This window comes from Eumetopias jubatus, unplaced genomic scaffold (assembly GCF_037043125.1).
Source record: "Eumetopias jubatus isolate StellerSeaLion01/CBP00866 unplaced genomic scaffold, mEumJub1_p1.0 scaffold_5, whole genome shotgun sequence".
Classification (NCBI taxonomy): domain Eukaryota; kingdom Metazoa; phylum Chordata; class Mammalia; order Carnivora; family Otariidae; genus Eumetopias; species Eumetopias jubatus.
The window spans coordinates 80,153,652-80,179,695 of NW_028274811.1; the positions used below are offsets into that span (position 1 = coordinate 80,153,652).

Consider the following 26,044-nt stretch of genomic DNA (forward strand, 5'->3'; position numbering starts at 1 on the left):
ATGTTTACATTGAGCCTGCCTGCATAATAGTGGATAACTTCCACATCTCATGATTTTTAACTTTATATCTATAAAGATTCTCCTCCTTTTTGTAATAGTATAAGGTAGCATTCACAGGTTCCAGGATTAGGTTGTGGATAACATTTGGGGAGCTATATTTAAATCTACCACAGATACATAAAAGAATATACTTGTAAATCATTTGTGTACACACACACACACACACACACACACACACACACATAAACACATGTGTACATACACAATACGTCTGCCTTCATTTAACATTCTCCATTAGTTAAAGAACTGAGCAGTCAAGGATTTGTTGTTTATTTTGCTTTCTATGTTATTATTTTGAATGAGATATTTCTATTTATGGCCTCTCCAGCTGCATACATTTTCCTGAACAGTCCCAGGTAATTAGCTTCCTGGAATGTAATGCTGTGTGGCAGGTTCCTCGAGTCTAGCTCTTTTATGCTTACCTGCTTGAGAGAGTTATCATCTCTTAAGAATTGATGGAAGAAGATGCTTCTTTAACTTTTCTTCAACATGTGACTCCAGATTAAGGGATTTTTCTTGGTTTTTCATGAGTGGAAAGCTTCATCAGTTTTACCTCCGGCCAAAACCTGACTTGCTGTGTGGACTTCATTCATGATCAACCCTGAATTCAAATCCCAATAACTAATATTAAAATTTGAATAATAGCTAACAATTATTAATTGCTTCTTAGGTGCCAATCACTGTGCTAATCCTTTTTTATGGAGTAGTTCATTACTCCTCATGAAAAGCTCATAAGATAGGTACCGTTTTTTTTACATACATTTTATAGTTGAAGAGACAGTTATTAAACTGAGCTTCTAGGAACAACTCCCAAATCTTCATGTAAAATTGGGTTGCCAAGGAGCTGCTGCCCTGGTCACGGGGGGAAAGTTGCCTGTCCAATGGAAGCTCTGGCCCTCCCCCTATCAGCTTGAGAACCAGGCTCACAACATGACTGTTCTGCTCTGCTCTACTCTTTTCCTGAATCCTCATTTTTGAATGCAGGTCTCCTGTTTGTGCATCTGATTGATAGAACCAGAACTCACACGTGGAACCTAAGCTGTTACAGAGCCTGGGAGATGTACTCTTTAACTTTCTAGGAAGGAATACAGGAAGGCAATTGCAATAGGCGTGGACCAAACTAACCCTCACTTTGTTACAGCAAAACATTAGGCTTGATTTATGTGGATGTGTGCCTGTAGCAAGATTACAAATGCATTCTGGAGTATGTCTCACTTTAGTTTCTACCTCTGAATTCACAAAATCCTCATATTGATTATCTTTAGTACATCTATCCAAATGAGGTCTAGTCTCAGGATTCTTTAAGCCCCTTTTCTCTTGTTCTTTTAAAAGCTCTAGTAGTTTCCAACATGAATAGTTTATTTCATAGCTCTCTTATTTAATTTCTGTACAAAATTAAAGTTTCTCAGTCACCTGGAAAAGTATAGCTTTCCATATTTCTGCTTCTTAGTGATAAACATGTTTTGTGGCCAAACTCGGTATCTAGCTAAGACTTTGTAAAAGAGGAAACTCATGTCTCCATTACTGTTTGTTTTCTTATCAAATGAAAGCTGTATCTCTGCACTGTCCAATAGAAATATATTGTAAACCACGTGCATAATTTAAAATTTTCTAGTAACTACATTAAAAAACTAAAAAGAAACAGGTAAAATTATTTTAAGAATGTATTTTATTTAGGGTGCCTGGGTGGCTCGGTTGGTTGGGCGGCTGCCTTCGGTTCAGGTCATGGTCCTGGAGTCCCAGGATCGAGTCCCGCGTCAGGCTCCCTGCTCAGCGGGGAGACTGCTTCTCCCTCTGACCCTCTTCCCTCTTGTGCTCTCTATCTCTCATTCTCTCTCTCAAATAAATAAATAAAATCTTTTAAAAAAGAATGTATTTTATTTAACCCACTATTTCCAATAGATTATTAAACATGTAGCAAGCATGAAGAATTGTTAATAAAATATTTTACATATTTTGATAGTAAGTCTTCTAAATTTAGTATATATTTTACCTTAACAACACATCACTGGCCACCTTTCAAGTGGTCGATAGCTACATGTGGCTAGAGGCTACCTATTGGACAGTGCTGCTGTAGCTAAAGAGAACCGCTTACTTGGTTTGGAATGGAGCAGTGTTGTGTTTTTAGGAACTCAGTGTTTTGTATCACTGTAACTCAGAGGTCCGTGGAAGGGGAATTCATCTGTTAAATCACTTCTTCCAGTGGTGTGGACATGTAGCAAGAAGCTGATGGCACCACCATGCATTCTGCCCTGACTTAAGGATTTTTAGCATCTTTAACCATGTGTGGCCCAAATGTTGTAGCTAAGGATGACTTTGTGACTGTGGTTTAGCCTAGACTTCTTAGTACCAACCACCTGGGACCCTTATTTCTTTGAAAGATAACTTTGATTGGGTTGGATTTTTGATGCATGAACTATAATGTGGAGAAGTACTTCTTTCCCATTATTCTCGTAGTAGTGAAATGGTGAACTTGTAGATCCTTTAGGTGCAGTGGGCCTGGATTTGCTCTTTCTTCCTAGCCAAGATAGTAATTCAAAATATTTTGCTTCTTCATGGAACAGAAGGTCAGTACCTCTAGAACCAGACATTTACTACTTATCACATTTCCCAGCCGTGCTGCCTGAAATTGTAACAGCTCCTGTCACTCATGTCCTATGCAAGTACAACAAGCTTGTCATTGAGGCCAGTAGAATCTATTCTACCCCAAATTCAGAGTGCTTTTTTGCTCTCACTTCTTGTTGTCATTATAGAGAGTTCTCAATGCAAGGTCAGTAGCTTTTGGATTTTTTGGACAATTAATATTTGGATAGCTTTTCATATGAAGTAATACAGCCATTCCCATAGCAGAACTCCTGCTTCTGGTGACCAAGTCATTATGCTTTTGGAACAGATCTCCTTTCGAAGGAGTATCAGGAACTCACTGTCTTATGACAGTTTCCAGTTTGCCAGGGTTCAAGCTATGGTTCTGTGTCTGGGAACTGACTTCAGTTCTTTAGGAGGGAATAAAAAGTAACCTAATTCATTTCTCTGAAGGTCACTGTCTTTTCTCTCATCTCTACCTTTTCTACATTATTTGCTAGAGTTTCTTGCTATGCCATCAGGTTCTCTAAGTAAATCTCTGCCTCTCAGACCACTACTTCTATGTTATATAGAGAGCTAGTGTCTCCAATTCCTTTATTCTCAGGTAACTTCCAGACAACTAGATTTTACGGCTTCTAACAGATTTCAGTTTATCTTGAAAATGAGGATTAAAAAAAACCCCATTCTTTTCACTCTTTTTTTTTTTTTAGGGGATGGAAACGTCAATGAATTGGTTGCTTGAGCCTCTCTCCCCCTGTTCCAACACATTCACCTGTAAATGGCCAGGCAATTCTTTCTGGGTCATATATTAGTGATCATATAGTAAGGTTTATGTTTAAGATAATTTGGAGTCTCCTTGTTCTTTACTGCCAGGGTAGGTATTCACTCCTCTTTTTCATCATAGTTTTTCTTTATGATCTCACTTACCTTTTTTGTGTCTCTGCTTCAGTACAAAGTAAGTATTTTACTTTGTGGCAAAAGAGTATAGTGAATGTCTGTTGCCTGGACACAATTGACCTATTATTTTAGGACTTGTGCTTTGAGTTATTTTTATTAAAAACAAACAAACAAACAAACAAACAAACAAACAAACAAAATGGTCTCTTGAGAAAACTGGCAGCTTTAGGGGTGAACCTTGAGGCCTTGAAAGAGAACAAAGCTAACTCATGAAGGTGTTTAACCTATTAAAAGACCTGTTAACACTGGCAGTGATCAACTGAGTCAAATAGTTGCAGAGTAAGGAAAAAATTACTTAGCAACAACCCTTTGTTATCCTGAAACTATTCTATGACAGTGTATCAATCCGTGGTAAAAGTTCCAGGAGTGGTAGGAAATCAGCACCCAGTAGGACTTTCATTGAATGTTCAGCCTAGCAAGAGGTATAGGGACTAGGTAGTGTCAAGAATATGTCATGCAAAATGTAGCACATTTCATTTTAAACTATTACAATTTGTTGAAGATAATGATGTGAAATTTATGTCATCACAGCTTGAGTAATGGAGCTTTAATAGCTAGCTAGCTGGTTTAGGATGCCAAACTGCCTAGCAAAATATTTGAGACTTCAATATTAGAACAATGCTTACTTTTAATTAAGAATTTATTATAATTCATTAAATCATGCCCCCTTCCCAGTTCATCTGAGTTATGGTCTAAAGGCCACGCCCCCCAGGATACCCCCAGGTATCCAGTATGACCTTATCTCCATACTGGGCCCAGTATACTTGCCAATCTGACTCCATCTCCCCGGCCCGTCTGCTGCCAAAGCTCCTGCTCATGGTCAGCAAACTTATATCTATAAACTCTTTTCTGATTATTCACCTGTTTTCCTTGTTCCAGCAGAAATCCGGCTATTCCCAAAGGGGCTTCTTCTCATCACCTGGGTCTCAGTTTAATAGAGAGACCTCTCTTGCCCATCCTATCTGACCAGCATCATTTTTATTCTCTATCTGTACAAGCTGGTTATTTTCCTTCTTGCACTCATTATCTTTTGTACTTATTAAGTTCATTGATTTATTTCGTTGCTTGTTTACTGCTCGACTCTTCCACTAGAAGGTCAGCTCCTCAATGAGGACAGAGATCTTGTAGACCAGACAACTCTTTTCCAGGGCCTGACATACATAGAGAATGAATGAGTGAATGAATGATTACAGAGCTGAATTTTTGATTACATTTTTTAAAGATTTATTTATTTATTATTTGAGAGGGATAGAATGAGAAACACAGTGGGGAGGGGTAGAGGGAGAGAATCTCAAGCAGACTTTCCACTGAGAGTGGAGCCCAGTGATGGGCCTGGATCTCACCACCCTGAGACCATGACCTGAGCCAAAATCAAGAGTCGGACGCTTAACTGACTGAGCCACCCTGAGTAAATTTTAAAAAACTAATTTTAACTTTTGACTAAATATATAGATATATGGTCATCACTTTTCCCGGAGAGAGTATTTATCAATTGGGTGATGGCCTATTGCTGCTTTTACCAATATTCAGAAGAAAAAATAAGTCCCATATAGGTTTGTCAGGTGGCCGCATTTACTTAACTTGGTTTCGGAAGCATTAAACTTTGTAGCAGGATGGGGCAATGTCTTATTTGACATAGCATATTTGTTTTTTCTCAGTAAAAAAGTTGGCAATTTTTAAACCATTTCTTTTTCTTTTCACTTTTCTAGGAGTGCACTGACTAGCACCTGTAACTTCTTTAGCTGAACTGATGAATACACAAGTCTAAGCTGCATTTCAAACCAGGTATAAACAGATCCTAGAGTTAAAACATCATAGTTACGAACTGAAAAATGAATGCCAGAGGTGAAAAGAGGAACCTCCTACTTTTAAAATACTTTTATAGGATTGTCGTGGAAGGGGTACCTCCATCATTGCTACCAGGTTTGAAGGGACATTTTGTTCAATTAAAACCCTGTCATGGAATTTAAAATGTCTGTATTACTTCAAGGCTGAGGAATTCCTAAATAAGATTTTAAAAAAGATGATAAACACATGTACATGTGCAGACAAACAAATTCCTTTCAAGAGATCAGGAAGATGTTCTCATGAAAATAAAGGGGAAAAGGGAAAATATCATCATCAGTAAGTTTTTGTGGAAGTCCATAAAGATAACTCACAGTAAATATAATAATACTGAAAGAACTAGGGCTGTATAGAACTGCATCTGTCCAATTAGTATCAGATTTCACATGTAATTAACACTCCAGAGGAAGGTGAGAGAAGCTGGAATGAAAAGTCCATGTGAGAGTAGAGCAAAACTATTGGATCACATTACCTTATGTTGCTGCAAAGAACAGAGAAAAGATTCCTAAAAACAAAATTCTAATTTATCTTACAGCATAGAAAAATACAGCGAGGATCATTTAAAAATAAAGTCATAATTACAGTGACTACAATTGAACAGATTCACTGAGCAAAACATTTTATTTATATCTACAAGTTGAGAAACTGATGAAGCACAAAGGACAAATATGTATAATCAGTTGGAAAGTTGTCCGAGAGGGGGATTTTAGCAAAATAAAGGATTTGGTGTGGTTCAGTGGCATTCACCCAAGAGAGTTCCTGTTTCAGACTCACGTTCACAATGTAACGCTTCATTGTTTGCTGCCAAATCAACACAGTAGTGGAGCTCTATAAAAGTTTAAGTTTGCATCCTGTATTATTTGAACAGTGTCTACCAAAAGAGGTCTCTTGTTTTATATTTATAATTTTAATTACAGATTACTATACCTTTCTCATGATCTTAAACTGTATTGTAATTTCTTGTGTAACATGGTAACTTTTTTAAAGTATGGGGTAATTGATTACACTCTTGTGAACTCAGAAAAGAACAATCATTTCTCAAGCACTATTGTTTAAGTATACTTGTTTTGAAACTTATTTTAGGGCTGAGTCTGCATTGTGCAAAAATAAAGGTGAGGAAACTAAATATTTGAAAAGCCAAATGACTTTGCAGACAATACAGCTGGTTGGCGACAGAGCTGGAATAGTGTCATAGGCTACCGGTTAATAGTGGTGATCAGTGGCTGCTTCGACTGTGAAAAAGAAAGTCCTGTCTCTGACACAGGAATCTCTTGTCTCCTGCAAGCATCCATGGAACGATGGCAGGCTTACTCACTAAATTGTATAGTCATTTTCATGGGAATTCTTTGATCTCTAGGGCTCCTCTATACCATTAAACCTCCTTAAGTAGGATAATGACTTCCCAAAGATTCCATTTTTCTGAAATTGCTGCCTTCCCCCTCCTATTTCCCTCCCTCCCTCCCACCTTCCCTCCAAACAAACAAAGAGTTAGAGCTTCAGAACTCCCAGAATCTATTTTCTTACAATGTAAACCCACCTTCTTGGTCATGAGTAATTGGTCTCTTTGAATTTCTGAGAATTGGGTATTCTGTCATGGGGATCTGGACCTGAGAACATAGGTACTGGAAGTTGTGAGCTACAATCATGTTCCTCCATGTGGATGACAAAGCAGAGAACACCATTTTGTATATTATTCATAAGATGACATGTGTTTTACTTTGCCTGAGACATCCCCTTCTTATATCCATTGTCTCAGTATGATTATGAATAGTGTCTTCTTTCAAAATGTCCTGATTTGGAAGCTAAATTATATGGTCACCCTGATCATTCAAGATTCTGATGGCAAATGATAGAAGCTGAACTTGAACAGCAGCTGCCCAGATAGCATTATGGGTTCCACTATCCAAAGTGAGAGACATAACGTTCAAGCACTTGGAAAGAGTGGAGGGACAGCATTTACTGCTATGTGGGAGCAAGTGTCTCTGAACTGGGAAGTCTCCTATGTCTGTTCTATGGTAAGGGGGGAGCTCCTTTTTGAGTTTGGTTCTCCTGTAAGTGTTGCTGCGTAGGCCCCGCATTATTGGTGATATGCAGAGTAGCTCAGCCTAACGTGTTGACCCTTGATATGATTGCTACAAAGGCTATTCTACCTTATGCTCTGGCTGCTGACTTTATGAATAAGCGGGCTGGGCAATCTTCACGTGTGGATGCCGGTAAGAGACTGTGACCGTCATTGGGATTTTGACCAGAGTTCGTGCATTCATTCTCTCTGTGCACTAAAGTCAACCTGCAGAGGGAAAGAAAAATGAAGTGGGTGCACAACAAGCAGAAGAGCACAGAGAAATGATGACTTGGGTTTTCTCCTATGTTTCCATCCCCAGAGGCTGCCTCTGAGGTGCATTCTTGCCTTAGTCTCCAAAGATGACACCATTTCTTCATAATTATAATACCTTCAGGCTTAAGTTCTCTACAAAACCTTTCTGTAACTAGCAATCCTTAAAGTCCCAATCCAAATCAGAATCTAAACTCAAAATTAGCAGATTTAATGTTCATCAGCGATCAGGTCAGTAGCTGGAATTCATGTGTTTGTGCTTTTACTGCATGAATATTGAATGCTTAGTGTATGCTGGACATTGTGCTAGCTTCAGGGAATACAGTAAGACAGACATATTCCTACCTGCATGGAGTCATCAAACCAATAATTACAGATGTGAGATCCTCCCCACTCATCTTCAAAAGATTGATCAAATAATCCACTAGCGTAATTCAGAACCTTGTTTATGCATCCTGGGTATTCATAGCCTGTGAAAAGTCACTGAAGTGAAAATCTCTGCTCAAGAATGGGTTCCATTCTGTTTTTGTGTATGGTGTAAGAAAATAGTCCAGTTTCATTCTTCTGCATGTGGCTGTCCAACTTCCCCAACACCATTTGTTGAAGAGACTGTCTTTTTTTTCCATTGCATATTCTTTCTTGCTTTGTTGAAAGAAAGACAGGTTTGGAAACATATGAGGGATATTTTTTAACCAAAAATATACATGCATAAATATTATATATGTGAGCTCTGAGGTATTATTAGAGTGGTTACTTTTTTAAAAATATGCTTTTACATCCCACTATGGATATGTCTTTGAAATGGTTTTACATGGTTGTTCCATGGATTAGAATAGAAAACAGAATTGTACTATGTGAGTCAAACCTCTGGAGAAAGGATTTTTTCTCAAAAGTCGGGGTGGGTGGGGGAGAGATTGGCTCAAGCCCAGGAAGAAGCTTGAGAGGTGATTTGGAGGCAAGGGATCATTGAGATCATGTTCTCGGGATAAGTGGGCGAGGCAAATAAGGAAATAGATGGATTGCGTGTTGTGTTCCCTTCTTAAATCATTGTGCTCTTTGATATTTCTTAATTTATCTTCACTAAATGTAATTCCCAAGTACAGAACAGTCCAGGGGTTTTCCTTTACAGCATGCACATTAAGTCAACAGATGAGGCAGAACAAGAACTGGAGTGAGACCAGCACTACTTAGGCCCCTCAGGGACCTCCTGAGAACAATTTGAGCTTAGTTTAGGGCTTCTAGGAATACTGATGGAAAATCTTCCAAGTTTATCAAGGACTTGGGCTAGCAGAGTTTTAACAACTGTAGGCCAGTCTTGACAACTGTAGGGTTCTATTAATAGGCAAATTATGTGGCATATGACTCAGAAAGCCTGAAACTGTACTTGGCCCTCTCTATTAAGTCCACTTAAGGTGGAAACCCTGATAGAATGCTCCTTCATCCTCTCCACCTGAAGGTAGTGAGGTGAAGGAGACAAGATGTATTCCTTCAGGAATAGTCCACAGAGATGTGAGGTCTATGTATAGCCAGCTGAGAAACCTTGCTAATGATACTGATAATCGTGTTGAAAGTTCACTGGAGCTACTCACTGTTCCAGTGCTTTTTGTACACTGTTCATTTCCCATAAACACATGTGACAGATACTATAATTATCCCCATTTGTAGATGAGGAAACTAAAGCAAGGAGAGTTAAGGTAACCTGTCCAAGGTCACAGCTAGAAAGTGACAGAGCTAGAATTTGAACTTGGGCCTTCTGGCGGCAGAGGACATGCTTTTATAATTTTTCTGCCTCTCCTTAATGTTAGTAGGCTGGTGGCAACTAGTTCTTGGCCCACATTAGGTGCTTAATGAACATTTATTGACCAACTGACCATTGGACTCATGGCAAGCTCTCCTTGATTTGCCAAAAGGTGGGCTAATCCTAAAAAGTGCAGTCAGATAGTGCATATGTAGAAGCCAGTCCCCTCCCTCTTGTTTCTATTAAAGATAGAAACCTTGTGGATCTTGAGAAATGTTCTTAATCTTAGAACTAAAATGTTCTTGGGCGCCTGGGTGGCTCAGTCGTTAAGCGTCTGCCTTCGGCTCAGGTCATGATCCCAGGGTCCTGGGATCGAGCCCCGCATCGGGCTCCCCGCTCAGCGGGAAGCCTGCTTCTCCCTCTCCCACTCCCCCTTCTTGGGTTCCCTCTCTCACTGTGTCTCTTTCTGTCAAATAAATAAAATTTAAAAAAAAAAAGAACTAAAATGTTCTTTTTGAGCCACATATCCCTTGAAAATCATATCAAAGTTTAAAATTCTCTCCACATAAAAATGCTCACATACAATGTTGTTGTTTTGCATAATGTATGGGTTTGTTTAGATCTCTAGAACCTTCCAGGAATAACAACAGTAGTTTCTGAGGAGTATCTTTGAACTTTGAACGTTGATAACTTTCACTTTCAAGGGAGTTATATGACTGCTTAATTTGGGGAAAATTGTATTCACATTTTATTGAGGTGGTTGCTTTTGTTGTTCTCCTTCAGGGGAAAGCTCTGTGCCAGGGTTACAGTTGGCTGTGGTCACTAGCTGGCTGCCTGGTAACGGCACAGTTTATGCATTCCGTGGCAGAGCTCCAGAAAGGCCGAGCGCTCTGCTGGGGAGTGGATGTATGAGCTCCAGGTTTCTAACACGAACATTACTGATGATGCCCCTGCTGAAAGACCTCATTATTACCATGGCAAATACCGGGCAAACAAAGGGACCACTGTCAGAACAGAGGGCTATCTGTTATTGTTAATTGAATATTTTTGATTATGGTATTAAGTTGGTTAGAGTATTACAGCATGTCTTTTTTGGGCATGGGTTCATTTGTGCAGCTTCTCTTAATACGGGAACTAAGTAGCACATGCTTACACGCTCACAAGCCTCCTTTATCTGAGTTGTGCTGAACGACCGTTGCAAGCTGTCGCCATCTATTTGAAGAGTTCACGGTCTTTTTGGGGGGGCAGAGGTGAAGAGTATAGGAGAATGGCTTGAATTTTGCTATCTTTTTCACATTTAAGATTCTCTGTAAAATGCCATTTGAATGAACATGAAGTCCTTCATGAGACCGTAGAGATGTAAACATGATGTATTGCTGGGATCGGTGTGTTTTAGTTTTCAGGCAAAGACTCGAAGTGTTGGACAACTTTGGGAAGTGGCTGATTACATCATCTGTGTGAAACCACACCGCATCCTTGGTCACAATGAAGGGCTATAGGATGAGTGGGAATAACACTGGATGGAGGGATGAAGACCTGGGTTCAGTTCCAGTTCTGCCATTAATAACCTATGTGATCTTCAGCTGGCAACTCCCTTCCTGAGCCATAGCCTTAAGGAAGAGGGGTTGAGCTGTAAGCGTCTTGGGAGCTCTGAAATACTATTATTTTGTGAAAAGATAAGACCACAAGTTTTTTGTTGTTGTCGGAAGCTGTTCTGGAGCGCTTGAATCTGACAGTTGAACTTCCTGAAATTTTTTTTCCGTGTTCTATTTGTAAGGGCATGGGACTTCCAAGTGCATCACAGCATCGTGGATACACACAAAGAAACGAAGTCGATGCTCAGAATTCACTTTTGAATTTCTCTGAATGTTACTTCCAGGATTAAGAGCAGGACATTCTTGATTTATTTTATGTTTTCCCCTTGCAGTGTGACAGATATTCAGGTAATAATTCAGGTAATAATATGATGCATGCCTTTGAGTTTTCTCCCCTAAATTTAGCCTAATTCCTTCTTTATTTTATTTTTATAATAATAGTTGTTATTATTTTCTTTCTTCTGGAAAGTCCTGGGAGCCAGTCGATTGTGAGATGACCTGACAGAGAGGACCTTGTTGAGTTGAATTATTTACTCACCATTTAAGCCACTTCATTTCTATGATCTTAATTTTTCCAAATATCAGCTTCCCACATCCGGCCTGTAGGCACTCTAGGAAGCAAGCCTACAGTCAAAGGACAGAGCGGAACATTTAGCAAAGAGTACGAAAGAGAAATTAAATCAACTTTTATTTATTTATGCTTTCAAAAGACATGGGTATGGGACATACTATGTTTTGATGCTAACCTGTGCAGCCTGAGGGGCAAAAACATGAGGGGATTAATGATGTTGACATAAGTTGTATTTCCTGAATGTCATATTAGATTTTGGAGCTTTGGTTCAAAAACAAAATTATGACCTTACCACAAAGTTTTAGTGTATCTGAGGAGCATTCAGTTGACTACTATCTGATGAAAAATGTTTTTGTTTCTCCCGACAGCAGGTTGGTGATGATTTTGTGGGTCCCTTCTCTTAAGATGAGGGTTTCTTTCACATTCTGGTCTCCTCTAGAGGTCGGTTCATGAAGTCTTGAATAGCCTGATGCAAAGGAAGCCACTTCTTGATTGATGCTTTCAGAGCTGTAATCCAGCTGTAGAAATAACAGTGCAGGTCATTTAAACAATTTTTAAACGAACAGGTCATTTAAAACAACTATTGGGCTGTAGGAAGGTGAAATGTTAAAAAAATCTTTTAAATTTATTTCCTAATTGTTTCTCTTGGTTATTTCGTTTGAAATTAATATAGCAAAACCCGATCCTTAGGTTTGGATTGAACAAAAAGGTAAAACATCAAATGTGGAATAGACAATGGTAGCAAAGAAATAAAACTATGTTGATGTAAATTATAGGATCAGAAGAAGGCACAATATGATTAATGGAGCTAGAGGGCTTTTACAATCATTACTAGTATTTTCCTGTTTCTATTTAAATTTCAAGTTCAGTTGATTAAATGTACAATAATCAAATATTGCCATTAGGACAAAATACTCCTTTTTACATTCTGTTCATCACAGCGAACTCTGCAGCTTAGCTCTTCTCTTTTTCTACTCCCTTCTTTTCATTTTATTGGATGATGTTTTGTAAAATGTACCTATATATAATTTATTCTAAGGGTAGTTAGTTTTTTTTTTTTTTTAAAGAATGGTTTGGGTCAGGTAAGCTCAGGTAGTGGGAGGTAGAGAAAGATAACCAAGGATTCATTCAGCACAATGTGTCAGGAACATTAATAAGTTAATGCGCTTTGTGATTCTCTGAGAGGGGAGTAATGATTTGTATCATTTCTTAAACTTACCTAACTATTTTGGGGGAGTAGGGCATCTTGTGCCAGAATTGCCTGAACCACACTTTGTGAAACTCTGCTCTTATGCTTTGAAATATTTCTCTAGTGACTCAGTGTTGTTTCCTATTGATAATATCCACTCATGGATTTGGCAGTGAAATCCAACTATTCAGCCTCCACTCTTATCAGATAGGAGTTAACTTTATTTCATTGACCCCTTTTCTAATACGCCAGCAGGAGCCTCATCTTCAAGAGAACCCTCTTAGTCTGCCACCCAGATTGTAGAGCACAAGCCCAAGGAAAGAGATCTTGGCAAAATATCTAGCAATTCTATATTCATTAACCTCCCACTCTAGCCTATCCTTAGGAATGAGAGGAGCAGACAGGGTTTACATAATGGGAGACTAGGGAGACTCCTCCCTTCCCTAAATGGTTACTTGCTGGAAATCCTGAAATTCTACTTTTAGAGTTTTATTTCTTTGGGTTAAAGCAATGTATTTGGTTCTTGTAAATACCCCTGAAAATTTTACCATGTTCTCTGTTTTAATAAATGACTGTGGATTTCTTTATTAGATCTGTTTAACCCAGACAATTGGGAGAAAGTGTCTGTATAAAGGGAGGGATGGTCATCAGGCAGGTGAGGGTAGGAATGGGAGGGTACTGGATGTCTTGGGGATTGAAATTAGATGGAGGAGGATCCTCTAAGTCCAAGAGAATACTTCCTCTGCCTCATGGTTCTGTCTCTGTTGACCCTACTGCTCTTCCCTCCGCCAAATCATCATAAACCCAAGCGCCCATTTGTGCATGCCAAGATGGATAGTGAACATATTGAATTAGATAGGTAAGTTCTGTTTCCTTCAGTGGCTTATAGCAAAACGAAACAACTGACTACATTCAGATGGACATATCAGTAAGAGTTATATGAAAGGAGGCGAGACAATGAATCTGAATTAATAACTTATAATATTTACAGATAACTGTGTTAGTGGATTTTTTATGTTGAAGTCTGAGTCAGCCATTGCCTTGGGAAGAATGGTGGATTCCTTTTCCATTGGAAAAAAGCACTCCTGGAAGAGTCATCTTCTATGCATTGAAAGAAAATAAAATCCTGGGGAATATTAACTCTAGAGACTTAGAGGGAGAAAGAAACTCTAGAGGCAAAGAGAGGGAGAGAGTTAATTGAAGATGGGAGTTGAAGTTGGAAAGTAAGGATAAGGGTTTGCTAAGAAGACTCTTTCAGGGCAAATGAAGAAGAGGAAATATGCAGACCTTGACTTACCGTTGGTTCTCTGTCTTACTTTCTGCACAGAAATAGAAAGTCTTGAACTCTTCGGATGGAGGTTTGAGTTCAATTACTGACTGCTTGAAGCTTAGGGTCTGTTCATTCACCCTATATCCTTGTAGATACAGGCCACCTACAGAGGTGAAAGAAAAAAAATGAGAAGAATAGGGGAAGAGGAAGATGGAGAATAGGAATCTGAAAAAGCACCAAGAAAAATTTTTATCTGCAGGAACCTCTAATCTAGGTGTCTTATTTTACAGATGAAGAAACTGAGACTCAGGAGAGTATATAATTTAAGGTCTTCCACTAATGATTAATGTCAAGACTGGTAATAGAGGTGGATTTCCCGGTTTTCATTTTTGTGGTCTTCTCACTGCATGTTCTGTATTTAGCTTTGGGTTCCTGTGGGGCTAAGCTAGCCACTTTACCGGGAAGACATATTTTGAAATAAATTTCTTGGTATCAAAGGGTGACACCTGCAGTATCACATTAGAGGAAAATTAACTAATATTTGCTTGGGCAGAACCATTAAGACATCCTTCCTGAATAATGAGATTGCTAGCAGTTTCTAAAACCAACACAGATTCTCACCCTTTTGTGCAAATGCAAAGCACATTTAAAATATGAACCCACAGGGTGATATGAGGGAGCCAACCTGAATTAGAATGAGAATAAATGACTGGTTTTAGAAGATAATTTCTTCCCCATGGTCCTTTGAATCCATGTTAGTGGATATATATTGCTTGGTCTGAATTTTGTTTCCATTATTTAGGGGTAGGGAGAGCATATCAGTTTGGGGGAAGATGCTGAAAAACTAAAACCTTTTGTGTTTTATAGTGTCTTGATGCTCTGAGGTAACCTGAATCTCATGTAGATACTCTAGGCAGCATTGCTAATATCGATGATTCGATGTTTAAACCTCTTTCTTGCTCTTGCTAACTCTTGTTCTCCCATTTCACCCCAGGATCCACGTTAGTGCACTGACAATTACCTATGCCAACAAGGGACTGTGAAGGGAAAATTTGATTCCTTTGAATATGACTGACTTTTGTTTTCCTTTTGCTTATATTTGGTACCAGTGTCTGGAAGTCATACATTTTTTTCTTTTTAAACACAAAGAGTGGCTTTCAGACTTTAAAATTTGCCTATTTTATAGAGGGGGTTTAGATGCAGTACTACATTTAAAAAATATTTTCATTTAAAGAGTCAGTTTTAAAGCTAACTGCTAGAAAGCACTCATTTTAGAAATGGTTAGATTTTTTTCCCTTTAGTAGGCCCCGGTAAAATGGTGTTGGCCAAAATCCGAGAGTCACTGCTGTCTTTGTGCTAATGTACACACCATAAAATTCACACATTTGAAGTGTGCAATCAGTGATTCTTAGTTTATTTATGTAGTTGTGTGACCATCACCAGAATCCAATTTTAGTACATTTCCTTCACCTCAGAAAGAAACTCCATACCCGTTATCAGTCACTCCCCATTTGCTGCCCCATCCTACCACCAGGTGATCTAACCTCCTCTCTGTCTCCATGGATTTGCTTTTCCTGGGGCGCTTAATATAAATGGAATCATACAATATGTGGTCTTTTGTGACTGGCTTCTTATAACTAGTATGCTGGTTTCCAGGTTCATCCATGTTGCACCGTGTATCAGTTCTTCATTCCCTTTTATTGACCAGTGATATTCCATTGTATGGGCTTACCACATTTTATTTATTAGTTCATGGACATTTGAGTTTTCTTCACTTTTTGAGCTCTTATGAATAATGTTATGAACATGTACAAAATTTTGCATAGATATATATTTTGGGGTACGTACTAGAAGTGGAATAAGCAATATGCTGGATGTTTCAGGACTGTGGGCTACCTAAAGACATATCCAAGGGTTAGTTTGCTGTCTTAATTCTCTGCTCCCAACAATAGTACAAAGTTTTTGTATTACTACACTGGTTTCTGACCTCTTCCTACTTGTGAGATTTCTCTTTCTCGTATGTCTGAGCAGATATGGATACCCTCTCCCGCCCCTACCCTTTTTGAGAACAAATAGAAAGTTTTGTCCAAAAAAGATGTCTGCTACAAACAGGAGAGTTTCTGACCCCTTGTCTAACCAGTTAGAGGGTAGAAATGATTGGCAGTGAAAACATCTGATTACAACCCCATTACCTCATTTGAGGTGACCTCATTGGACCAGTCTCTCTGTTATTAAGTAGCAGCAATAAATAGCAAGATGGCACAACATTTGGACAGAGATTTCTCACAAGAACTATGCAAGTATTAAGTGTTCCATTTGTTGCAATAATGTAAAATGTATCTGAGAAGTACACACAGACCTTGAAGTGATTTATTCAAGAACAATAGTTAATAGTCACGATTTGTTACTTTCAGCTTTTGCTGGAGAAAAATAAAAGGAAAAAATCATCAAGTGTATGGTGAATGACAAGGGGCTTCAGGCTCACGAAGAGGCATTTGAGTAAAGGGCTTTTGGAATACTGACGCAGTGGCTTTTTAATATTAGCCTGCACAGGCAAGCCAGTAATGCATATTGTTCAAGTATAAGCACTTTCCTTGACAGTAAGCAGAGACTGATGCTATTTCTACAACTCTTGACAATACACATTAGAGGCATGCTTACCTAGGTGAAAGTAAAATATGAGATTCCCATCTAATGTGGTTTTCACAGAAAATGAGGGCCATATTGCTTCTCACGTCGTATACTTTTCCCTCATTTCCTGTTATCTTCCCAGCTTTTTCTTTGTTGTCCCCAGGATTGCCTCGCTATATCAGGTGACTGTTACAGTCAGTAAGTTATGTCCCAAACATTACAGATACCTTTAGAAGTGAGAAATATCACACAAGGTCTCCTGGATCTCACATCAAGAACATAAGTGAATGGAGTAAAATAAATATAAAATAAAATGAAAATAAAGCAGGAAGGCAACTAAGATGTTGTGGTCAGGGAGGACATGTCTCTGTGAAGTGGTGACCGCAGAAGCCTGAACCTAATAACAAAAGCAACTGATATGGTAGATGTAGGACAAAGATCATTGAAAGGAAAGAAACTTTTTTAAATACCCTAAGATTCTGAACATGAAACTGCCCATTTAGCAAGCATGGATCCAAAGACAGTGTTTTTGTACTTGAGTGTTTTTCCAACCCTTTTGGCTGTGATCCAAAGATGTTAATAAATGCAGAGCTCTACACGTTTCATAGTTAGCCCAAAAGTTTTGTGAAACACTGGGATGTACCATGATATTTTCTATGCAATTAAACTCTATTCTATACTCGTCACAACTTACTATGTTGACTGCATGACTCACTAATGGGGTAAAAACCTGTAGTTTGATGAATAATGCTATAAATAGCAACAAACACCTGCTTCACAGGGCTGGAGAACAAGGAACCAAACAAGGGTGGGATATGCAAGAGCCAAGCAGAGCTTGGACAATACAAGTAAGGGAGGAAGTAGAGATCAGACCAGTGCAAAGGTCATTCACTTAGCATCATCTAGAAGAACTGAAAATAAGTACTAGAAATCAGTATAATCTTTATGAATATAAAGATTCATGTCCCATGCATATAAAAATGATTACATTAAACAGTATTTTATTTTTAATTAATTGATTAATTTCTTTCTTTTAGTGCCTATAACGTTCATGGCACAGCATGGGTTCAGCCATTCTCAGTAAATTTCTCTGCTGTCTGTCCTCACAACTCCTGGTCCTTGTGATAAATCACTGGGACTGTGCGGACCGTGGCTATGGCAAGTCAGTGTGCTAATTTCCAGAGACTAGATACCCAGCACTGAGTACTACTTTAAGAAGATTAATATCTGGCAGGGAGTGTTCTCTCTAGCATTATGGCTAAGAGTTTGGGCATAGGATTTGGATAGCATTTGTTCATATTTTGTCACTTAACAGCAGCGGGGGGTGGGATGGGGGGGAACCACGTCAGCGTGTTAGTTAACTTCTCTAAGCCTTCGCTTCTCACTTTTATAATGGGGCAATAACAGTGGATGTTTTGCCAATATTAGTTTTAGATAATGAACATAAAGTGCTTATCTAAGTCCTGGACACATAGGAAGAATTCAGTGACACATGTTAACTTTCCCCCTCCAATACACACCGAGCAGTATGCCTCCATCCTGGTTTGGGTTTTGTTGTTCCAGATCATTGGCTACAGGCCTCAGGTCGTGATGCAAGTTAAGATGTACAAGAAGATTGAGAAGGACTCTTAGAAAAAGGATGTAGACCTCAATTCACAGTTCCAATCTGGGGAAGGGGAAAGCCCTCCCGAAGAGCTCCTGCACAGCCTCCTTCACGCTAGAGAAGAGTGAGCTGCTGGTTAACCCTCGGAGAGCTTCCATCTGGACCCAGCAGCTGTCAGGGTGAGAGTGAGGAGGCGGCGGCAGGAAAGCGCATTTTCTGGAAGAAGGTGCGTGCTCAGGCAAGTGGTATTTTTTATTCAAGAAAGAGTAGAGTCATGTAATCAAAGGCCTCTATTTTAGAACATGGCCTAGATACAACATTTTCTTTTGGAATTTCAGTAAGAAAATGTTCTTTTAATCCATATTTGAGATAATTTAAGCTAGAAGTTGAGGGCCTGTGGACATAGGAATATTTAAGATGTACCACTGGGTAAGAATGAATGGGTTTGGATTAAATATTTTTATTAGCCACAAAATGATATATTTTCAAGAGAGGAATTTAAAAATAGATAGAAATATGATAACTTCTTAGGACTAGAAAGAGTGTGGTATGGCAGAAAGGCTAGGCACCCGGTGGCCTGAGTTCTGGTTTTGCCTTTGAATTGGCTTTCTAATCTTCTAACCTTTCTCTATTATTAAGTGAGGGGAAGACAAACTACTCACACTTCATGGGAATAATGGCCATTCGGGGTGACTTGATTGTTCATTCATTCATGCATTCATTCATTAAAAATACATAATACAGAATCATCTTTGGAGCATATAGTCCCTTAGAAGAGATAAGGTGGCTATCTAGAGGTAACATACAAGGTAGAGGGTGATAAGTGTCACAAGATGGGTGAGTGCGGAAGTCCAGAGAGGGGAGATGCTTTGTCTAGGACCATCTGGGATTGATTTATAGCAGGCATGGCTGGTGACTGAATAAGCATTTGAAGGGCAGATAGAATCTGGACAACTAGTGTTGAGAAATCAGTAGGTATAGACTGTTCCAGGGGAAGGAACTCGAACAAGCAAACACATGGTGTCAGAAAAATGCTCAATGTGAGGTGTGTTAAGGAAATAGAACATGACCGTGTTGGGTTAGAGTGCAAGGCACTTTAACACAAGGAATGGAAAAGAAAACCAGAGAAAAGGGTTTGGGGACAAAGTATAAAACTCTAGAGTGCTCTGGAGGCAACAAAGAACAATGGAAGATTCTGGAAAGATGTGTGAAATGATAGGAACTGAATATGAAGAAGACTTCCATTTTTTTCCCTCCTTGCCTATTTTTTCTTTTTCTTGGTGTAACTTAGGCTACCTGGTTTCAAATTCTGTCTTCACCATTTACTAGCCAGGGGAACATGAGCAAATGATATAACCTTGCTAAGCATCAGTTTCCCAAGTGGTAGGTGGGAAAGTAACCTATCTCATAGGAATGCTATTGAAATTAAATGAAGTGATAAGTAAAAACATTTAACAGAGTGACCAGTACAAAAGCTGCACTTACTACATGGTAACTCTGCTTTTGTTGTCATTATTTTTAGGCCATTCATTAGTAGCCCTTTTCCAGAGGGCCTCCTCTGACCTTTCAGAATAAGGGAAGCCACCTAGTGGTTCTCATTACTGTTTTAAACTTGGAGTCAGTAGCAATCTCTGGGCCTCAGTAGTTCAGAAGCACTTTGTTAGTATTTCAATTTGGAGTAATCTGAGCATTCAATCCTAAACATTTCCTTTCTCTCTCTGGAAATGGTCTCTTAAAAAATGAGCTCCATTGATTTGGTAATTAAAATGATTCAGACTTTTGCAGTGATATTTATTTTATTTATTTATTTATTCATTTGTTTATTTATTTATTTTAGAGAGAAAGAAAGAGAGACCCTGTGCATGGGGGAGGGGCAGAGGGAGAGGAAGGGAGGAGAGAATCTTAAGCAGACTCTGCCCTGAGCACAGAGCCTGACTCAGGGCTCGATCCCATGACCCTGAGATAACAACCTGAGCCAAAACCAAGAGCTGCACCCTCAACCGACTGTGCTACCCAGGCACCCATGCAGTGATATTTTATAATAAAAGTCCCAGTCCATGACTGCTTTGGAGGTTTGTTTTGTTTACTTTCCTTCCCATGCTGGTATCAGGTACTTAAAACTACGGATTTGGAGTTGAATAGGAACAGCCTGTTCTCTAAGTGCTTAGAGATGCTGGCTCTCTCTTAATAGTTGAATAATATTTTGGGTTATGTTGTAATGCTCTCAAATAGGTGAATAAGTGAAAGAGAATCATTGTATCATTCATCCTGAGTGATAAGAAATGGAACATAGTGTGACATTCGCCTTGTGCTTTGTTTGTTCTTTCCAAGGAGGCGGGAATGGTCACCAGATACTTCCTTCGCATTTGGCGTGACTGGCTAGCTTAATTAAACATAAGCATTACTGCTAAAAAAGAAAAAAAAATCAAATGACTGAGATTCCAGGATATTTACTACTACTAACTATTTAAGGATTATTCATTTGGTGAAAAAAATCCAACTGCAAATAAAATGCCAGTAATCTCTTTTGTCAAAAATATTACAAGAAGGCCAGGGGCACCTGGCTGGCTCAGTTGGTAGAGCGCGTGACTCTTGATCTCGGGGCTGTGAGTTCAAGCCCCATGTTGGGTGTAGAGATACTTAAAAATAAAATCTTAAAAAAAATTACAAGAAGGATAAATGATCTTTCTTGTCAAAATCAGGCACAATTATTTTATTATTAAATTATATTGTTTACCTACCCATTTTGTACATATAGCTTTTAAAATATATAATTTAATAAATGTATAAGATGTATCCATTTTGTATAGAGAGAGCTTTATATGTAGAGCTTAAGACACCCTAATAGCAGTTACCTCATATAATCTTCCTATAGTCCTGTAAAATAGCTGTTTCTATTTTACAAATGAGGAAAGTAAGTTCTAGGAAGTTAAGTAACTTGCCCGAGAAAAATGTACAGTTAATGTTCTTTTTGTTGCTCACTTGTCCAACATTAGGAATACTCTGAGAAAAGAGAGTTACTACCCAGAAAGATATTGGCATTGGTTCTGAATGTCATCAGTGACCATAAGAATGAAGGAATTTATTTTTCGGGGTTAAATCTACAGGATCAGAGTTAGCTTGGCTGTGTTTAGATCGCAGCTCCATTGCTTACTACTTGTAGTCTTGTCGACTTAAGTAGCCTTTCCAGCTAGTTTTCTTATATATAAAAGGAGAATACTAATAGTATCTCTTCATTGGAGGATAAATGAACTAATTTAGGCAAAGCACACAGTACAAGGCTTGGTAAAAAGGTCCCTAAAGCTAGGATGTCACTACAACTATTATTGTAATGGCTATTATTTCAAGTGAAAGTTGAGTCCATACCTGAGGCCTGAGTAGAGCGAATGCTAGCATAGAAGTACAAGCAGCCATCCTTCAGAATGCAGTAGTGCTGGACCCACACATCTGTACTTCTGTCCAGTTGGTGCAAAAGGCCCAGGCACTCTGGGTTCTTGATAGCCAGGGGTGGGAGGCTACTGTTGTGCAGAGTAACGTCTTCCCAGACATGGGTCTGCAGGTGTAGCACAAAGGGATCATCTGAGTGGTCCTCCTGTGCCGGTGGTCATTGACTCCCAGAGCCAATGATACCAGCACAAAGGCTCTTTGACGTCAGAGAAGGCACTGCCCTAAGTGATTCTATTGCTTAAGTCAGTCTAATACTTGAGCAACTAGCCAGAAAACCTGAATTTATCCTGTGGCTGTAGAGAACTTCTTCCTTTCCATGTCCATAGACATCCTTTCTCTTTGGTTTCTATTTGAGTGTGAGGAAACCAAAAGAATATCAGTGGTATATAGAAAGGAAGGGGAAATGGGCACCTCAGCAAAGACTATGTCTAATGGCCTTGACTATAAAGGCTGGTCCCAGTGTGCTGTGTCACTGGCCATTGGGAGTGTCCTGCTAGCCCTGTCCCTATTCCTGGCATGTCTACTGTGTCTAATAGCAGCCCGTGGTTCATGCTTCACTTTAGAACTCCCATTTGTGCAAAGGACCAAGTTCATTGCCCCAGGCCAGATTTGGCCTTAGGCTCTCATGGTCAGTGATGTGGAAGGCCATGATAAATCAAGATCTTCTGGGAGGCAGCCCTCCATCCACAGGCCTAAGAGGCAGGCTTTCCCCCGTAACTTGACCTGAGGCATGGGACACAGTGCTTCATCTCTTTATCATAATGACCTGCCAGGTGCTGGCCAGGCCTTCTTTATTTGGTTTCATTTTTGCTCTTTAGTTTTAACAGGGTAGTGCGGAAGATTTCAGGATGCAGAGCTGACTGTATTCTTTGCTGTGAAGTGGAAGCCTGCTGGGAGTTTGGGTGTTCCTTTTTCATTCTGCTATAGACACTCTGAGTGCATTAGCAGAATAGATCCCTCTTAAAAATATCAGGCTCATTAGGATGACACATTGGAGAGATGGATGAGTGTATCAAGCATTGTGTTCCAGGTAAAATGAAACACAAGTCCTGCTGTTTGTCATATGATGATGCCAGTGATTGTTCAGAAAGGACAGTTACAGGACACAGGGCAGTACGTGTAAGCTCAAACAATCCAGATTTTCCTGAATGTACAAGAGCCAGAATATGTAGAGAAGATAATGGATTGTAAATACCTTTGCCTGTGAGGAAATGAACGTATTTAAAGGAAATCTATAACCTTATTAGAAATCTTGTACATAGCATAAAAATGGAATAATTGGGTATTAAAGCAATTCCCCCACCCCAGCCAGGTGATAGCACTAGCTCAGAAAGGGGACTATCAAATATCTTAAGGGCTAAAATGATGACTCACCTGTTGATGTTATGAAGTTATCACTTTATAGGTCAAGCCTAAATTAAAAAGTATATTGCTTCAAGACTGGGAGGTGTGAACAGGTAGGAACAGTGAAAGGTGGGCTAGTATGTATCCAAAACAAGGATATGAACATAAACCACTGCATTTCTGAACACAAGACATTCATTTTCTAATAAGCTGCTCAGCCAACAGCACTATCCCAAGACATCCCTGAGATCTTGTACTTAAGGAATGAAAAGAAAACAGAAGCCGTGGTTTAACCTCCTGGACTGCTCTGTGCGAAACGGAAATCCCACCCCAATTTGTGCCTACCCGGAAAGTTCACTGAGAGAAATGTCACACGAACCCGTGAAAATAAAAAGAACAGCAGGAATGCAAGTTCCTTTATAGAATCTGAATAGAAAACCCTGTTAACTTAAAATCCTCTTTCCCAGCTTTTAGAGATCTGAGAAGTCCCAGGGTGAACTGCATGACATCTGACTTGATCCTTTCCCCCTCTGAGAGAAAAGCAGAATGAAGGCGGAGATGAATATCACGGACACCTTACCTGGCGGACAGGATGGGTTGCTTTGTCCATTGCCTCGAGCCACCTGAAAGACAGTCAAATGAGAAGCACTCTCCTTTGGGGGCTGGATAAAGTATCATTTGGAGGGGCTTGCTGTTCTCCCTGGAAACCCATCTTCCAGACAGAACAGTCCTGAGGCTCAGAGATATTTCACTGCTTGAAGATCATGGTTGAAAGGCCACACATTCTTACAAAGTTGGTATTATTAGAGGGCAAAATCCCACCCCCAGCAGGCATATTTAAAATAAATTATTGTTATCCTTCTCCTTTACTATAGTTTAATTAGTGCCTAAGAGAAAATTCATTCACTCTTTATTTTACCAAGGTACGTGAATTTATTACCACCGGCAGGGCTAGTAACAATTGGTGTTACTAACTGGAATGCACAGGCTATTAACAATATGGAAAGACTGGCCAACAGTCCCTGTCCTGAGCTTTGTCCCCAAGTGTTCCTTGGACAGGCCACCTTTAGGGCATCATTAGTGCCCCTAATTGAGGACTGCATTTTCTTAGTCTTTTCTCCTTAGCCAAGTACCAGCCTATCCACCCCACCTCATTGCCAGTCTTTTTCAATTTTCTTTTAAACCCTGTAACTTTCAGTCAAACCCTACCGCTTGCTTTCTTCCCCAAAGTTTGATTTATTCCGTCTGCCCTCCCTGGTGACATTTCTTCTTTTGCAGGCTTGTCTGACACTCTGCCCCCCCTTCATCAACTCCTCCCTCATTCCTAACTCGAGAGATCCTCACTCCCTACCCTTAATTCCTAGGCCATTTTGTCTTCTCCTGTAGCACTTCTCAATTTCTATTTTGCATTATAAATATTCAACTAAATGCCCTGTCTTCTTGGTTCAGAGCTTGTTTGAAGGCAAGAATTAGGATTTAAACATACTAATAGTCTGTGGAGAACTTAAAACAGTGTCTCAGACACATTAGCTAGCCAACAAATACTTTGTCCATGAATTAAGTACAATCAAGTTACTATTATCATATTTCCCTATTTGTCCTTTAAAGCAGCATGCATTTGAATAAATAATGTTCCAAAAATAGGAACAGTATATTTTTTGCCTAAGAGGTTTCAGACCTAGGCCTCTCTTTAAAATTCGAGCTGAGTCTAAATCCTCTTAAAGAGACATGCCATTGACACCAAACCTCTTACCTTTTTGTCATTCTTCCTTACTCCATCCGACCTTCCCCCTAAATCAGCAACACTTACACTGAAATTTTCATTTTGGTTCACTGGATTGGCCAATGATCTCCATTCCCTTAGGGTGATACACTGAATAATGATCATAAGCCACTAAATGCTTAGAGTTTGTAGGCTACCCTCTTAGAAAGCCTGCATGCTTCTACCCCTCCAGTTGGGTTGTATGCTTAAAAATGTCTGCTGGATTCATTCAAAACTACATTATTATGATTTATTTTGCTCACCTCCCTGTAGTGTGCTAAATTGCAACCCTACCGCATTATGTTTATACTTGGGACTATCCATCCGATTAGCCTAAAATAGATAAATCTGATAACTTTGGGAAGCTAGATATGAACCGTGACAGTACTAAGCTTTTTTAGAAAATGTGGAGATCTAAAGTAAATGAGTTAGGAGAAGATGTTTCTGTTCTTTAGAGATTGTTAGAAAAAAATTGGGGGAATAATGAAGAACCAAACTTCTCATCTTCAGAAGAAGTTGATTGACTCACACTGTGAATTTCCTGTTCCCTCCTCCAATCCCCCAAATCTATAAGACTGCTATTGAAGAAGCACTCCTCCACCCAAGTTGAAACTCATAAGATCAAAAATTAATGAATTACCTTTTCATTTCTTGGTTTGAGGTTGCACAGAAGCAAAAAGTTCTACTTCCAGACTGAGGCACACAGTTAAACACAAATGGTTTTCCCAAACTGCTATCAGTGCCAACTTCTGCACCTTCTAATTTTATTATTTCCAGAGGCGGGCATTTTCCTTCATCCTGTAATTGTTAAGTCAGAGGTTCAGCATGGGCACCGCAACGAGGCAGGTAAGGAGGAAGTGAGTGAGGGAAGGAGGACTGGGGTTATTTTTTTGAATTGACTGCATGTTCTGAAATGAAAATAAAACCCAAATGAGTTTTTGTTGATTATGTTCTCCATAATATATTCCATGGAACTCCAAATTTCTAGCTATGATATTTTTCCACATCCCTTTTGAATAGCCTCTAATAATATGAATTTTATTTATGCCACCTTGGGAAAATATAATTAATTATTAATGCCCATTTTTCCCATGAGAAAAGAACAATGTTAAAAGAA

General features: G+C 39.2%; 1 protein-coding gene and 1 long non-coding RNA gene across 2 annotated transcripts in view; one reads left to right on the forward strand and one right to left on the reverse strand.

Moving 5' to 3' along the window:
* The window catches only part of LOC114208743 (uncharacterized), a 134,870-nt gene extending 116,268 nt beyond the window's left edge, over positions 1-18,602 (forward strand). The window contains exons 2-3 of the long non-coding RNA XR_015768195.1: positions 5,310-5,385; positions 18,335-18,602. This is a non-coding gene — a long non-coding RNA (uncharacterized LOC114208743). The remainder of the gene's footprint in view (positions 1-5,309; positions 5,386-18,334) is intronic.
* LOC148164375 (uncharacterized) overlaps positions 12,100-26,044 on the reverse strand; it is a 98,405-nt gene continuing 84,460 nt past the window's right edge. The window contains exons 7-11 of the mRNA XM_088023420.1: positions 25,568-25,725; positions 23,746-23,788; positions 21,741-21,927; positions 14,168-14,303; positions 12,100-12,199 (exon numbers count right to left, since the gene is read on the reverse strand). Of these exons, the coding sequence (XP_087879546.1) occupies positions 12,100-12,199; positions 14,168-14,303; positions 21,741-21,927; positions 23,746-23,788; positions 25,568-25,725 (624 nt within the window). The remainder of the gene's footprint in view (positions 12,200-14,167; positions 14,304-21,740; positions 21,928-23,745; positions 23,789-25,567; positions 25,726-26,044) is intronic.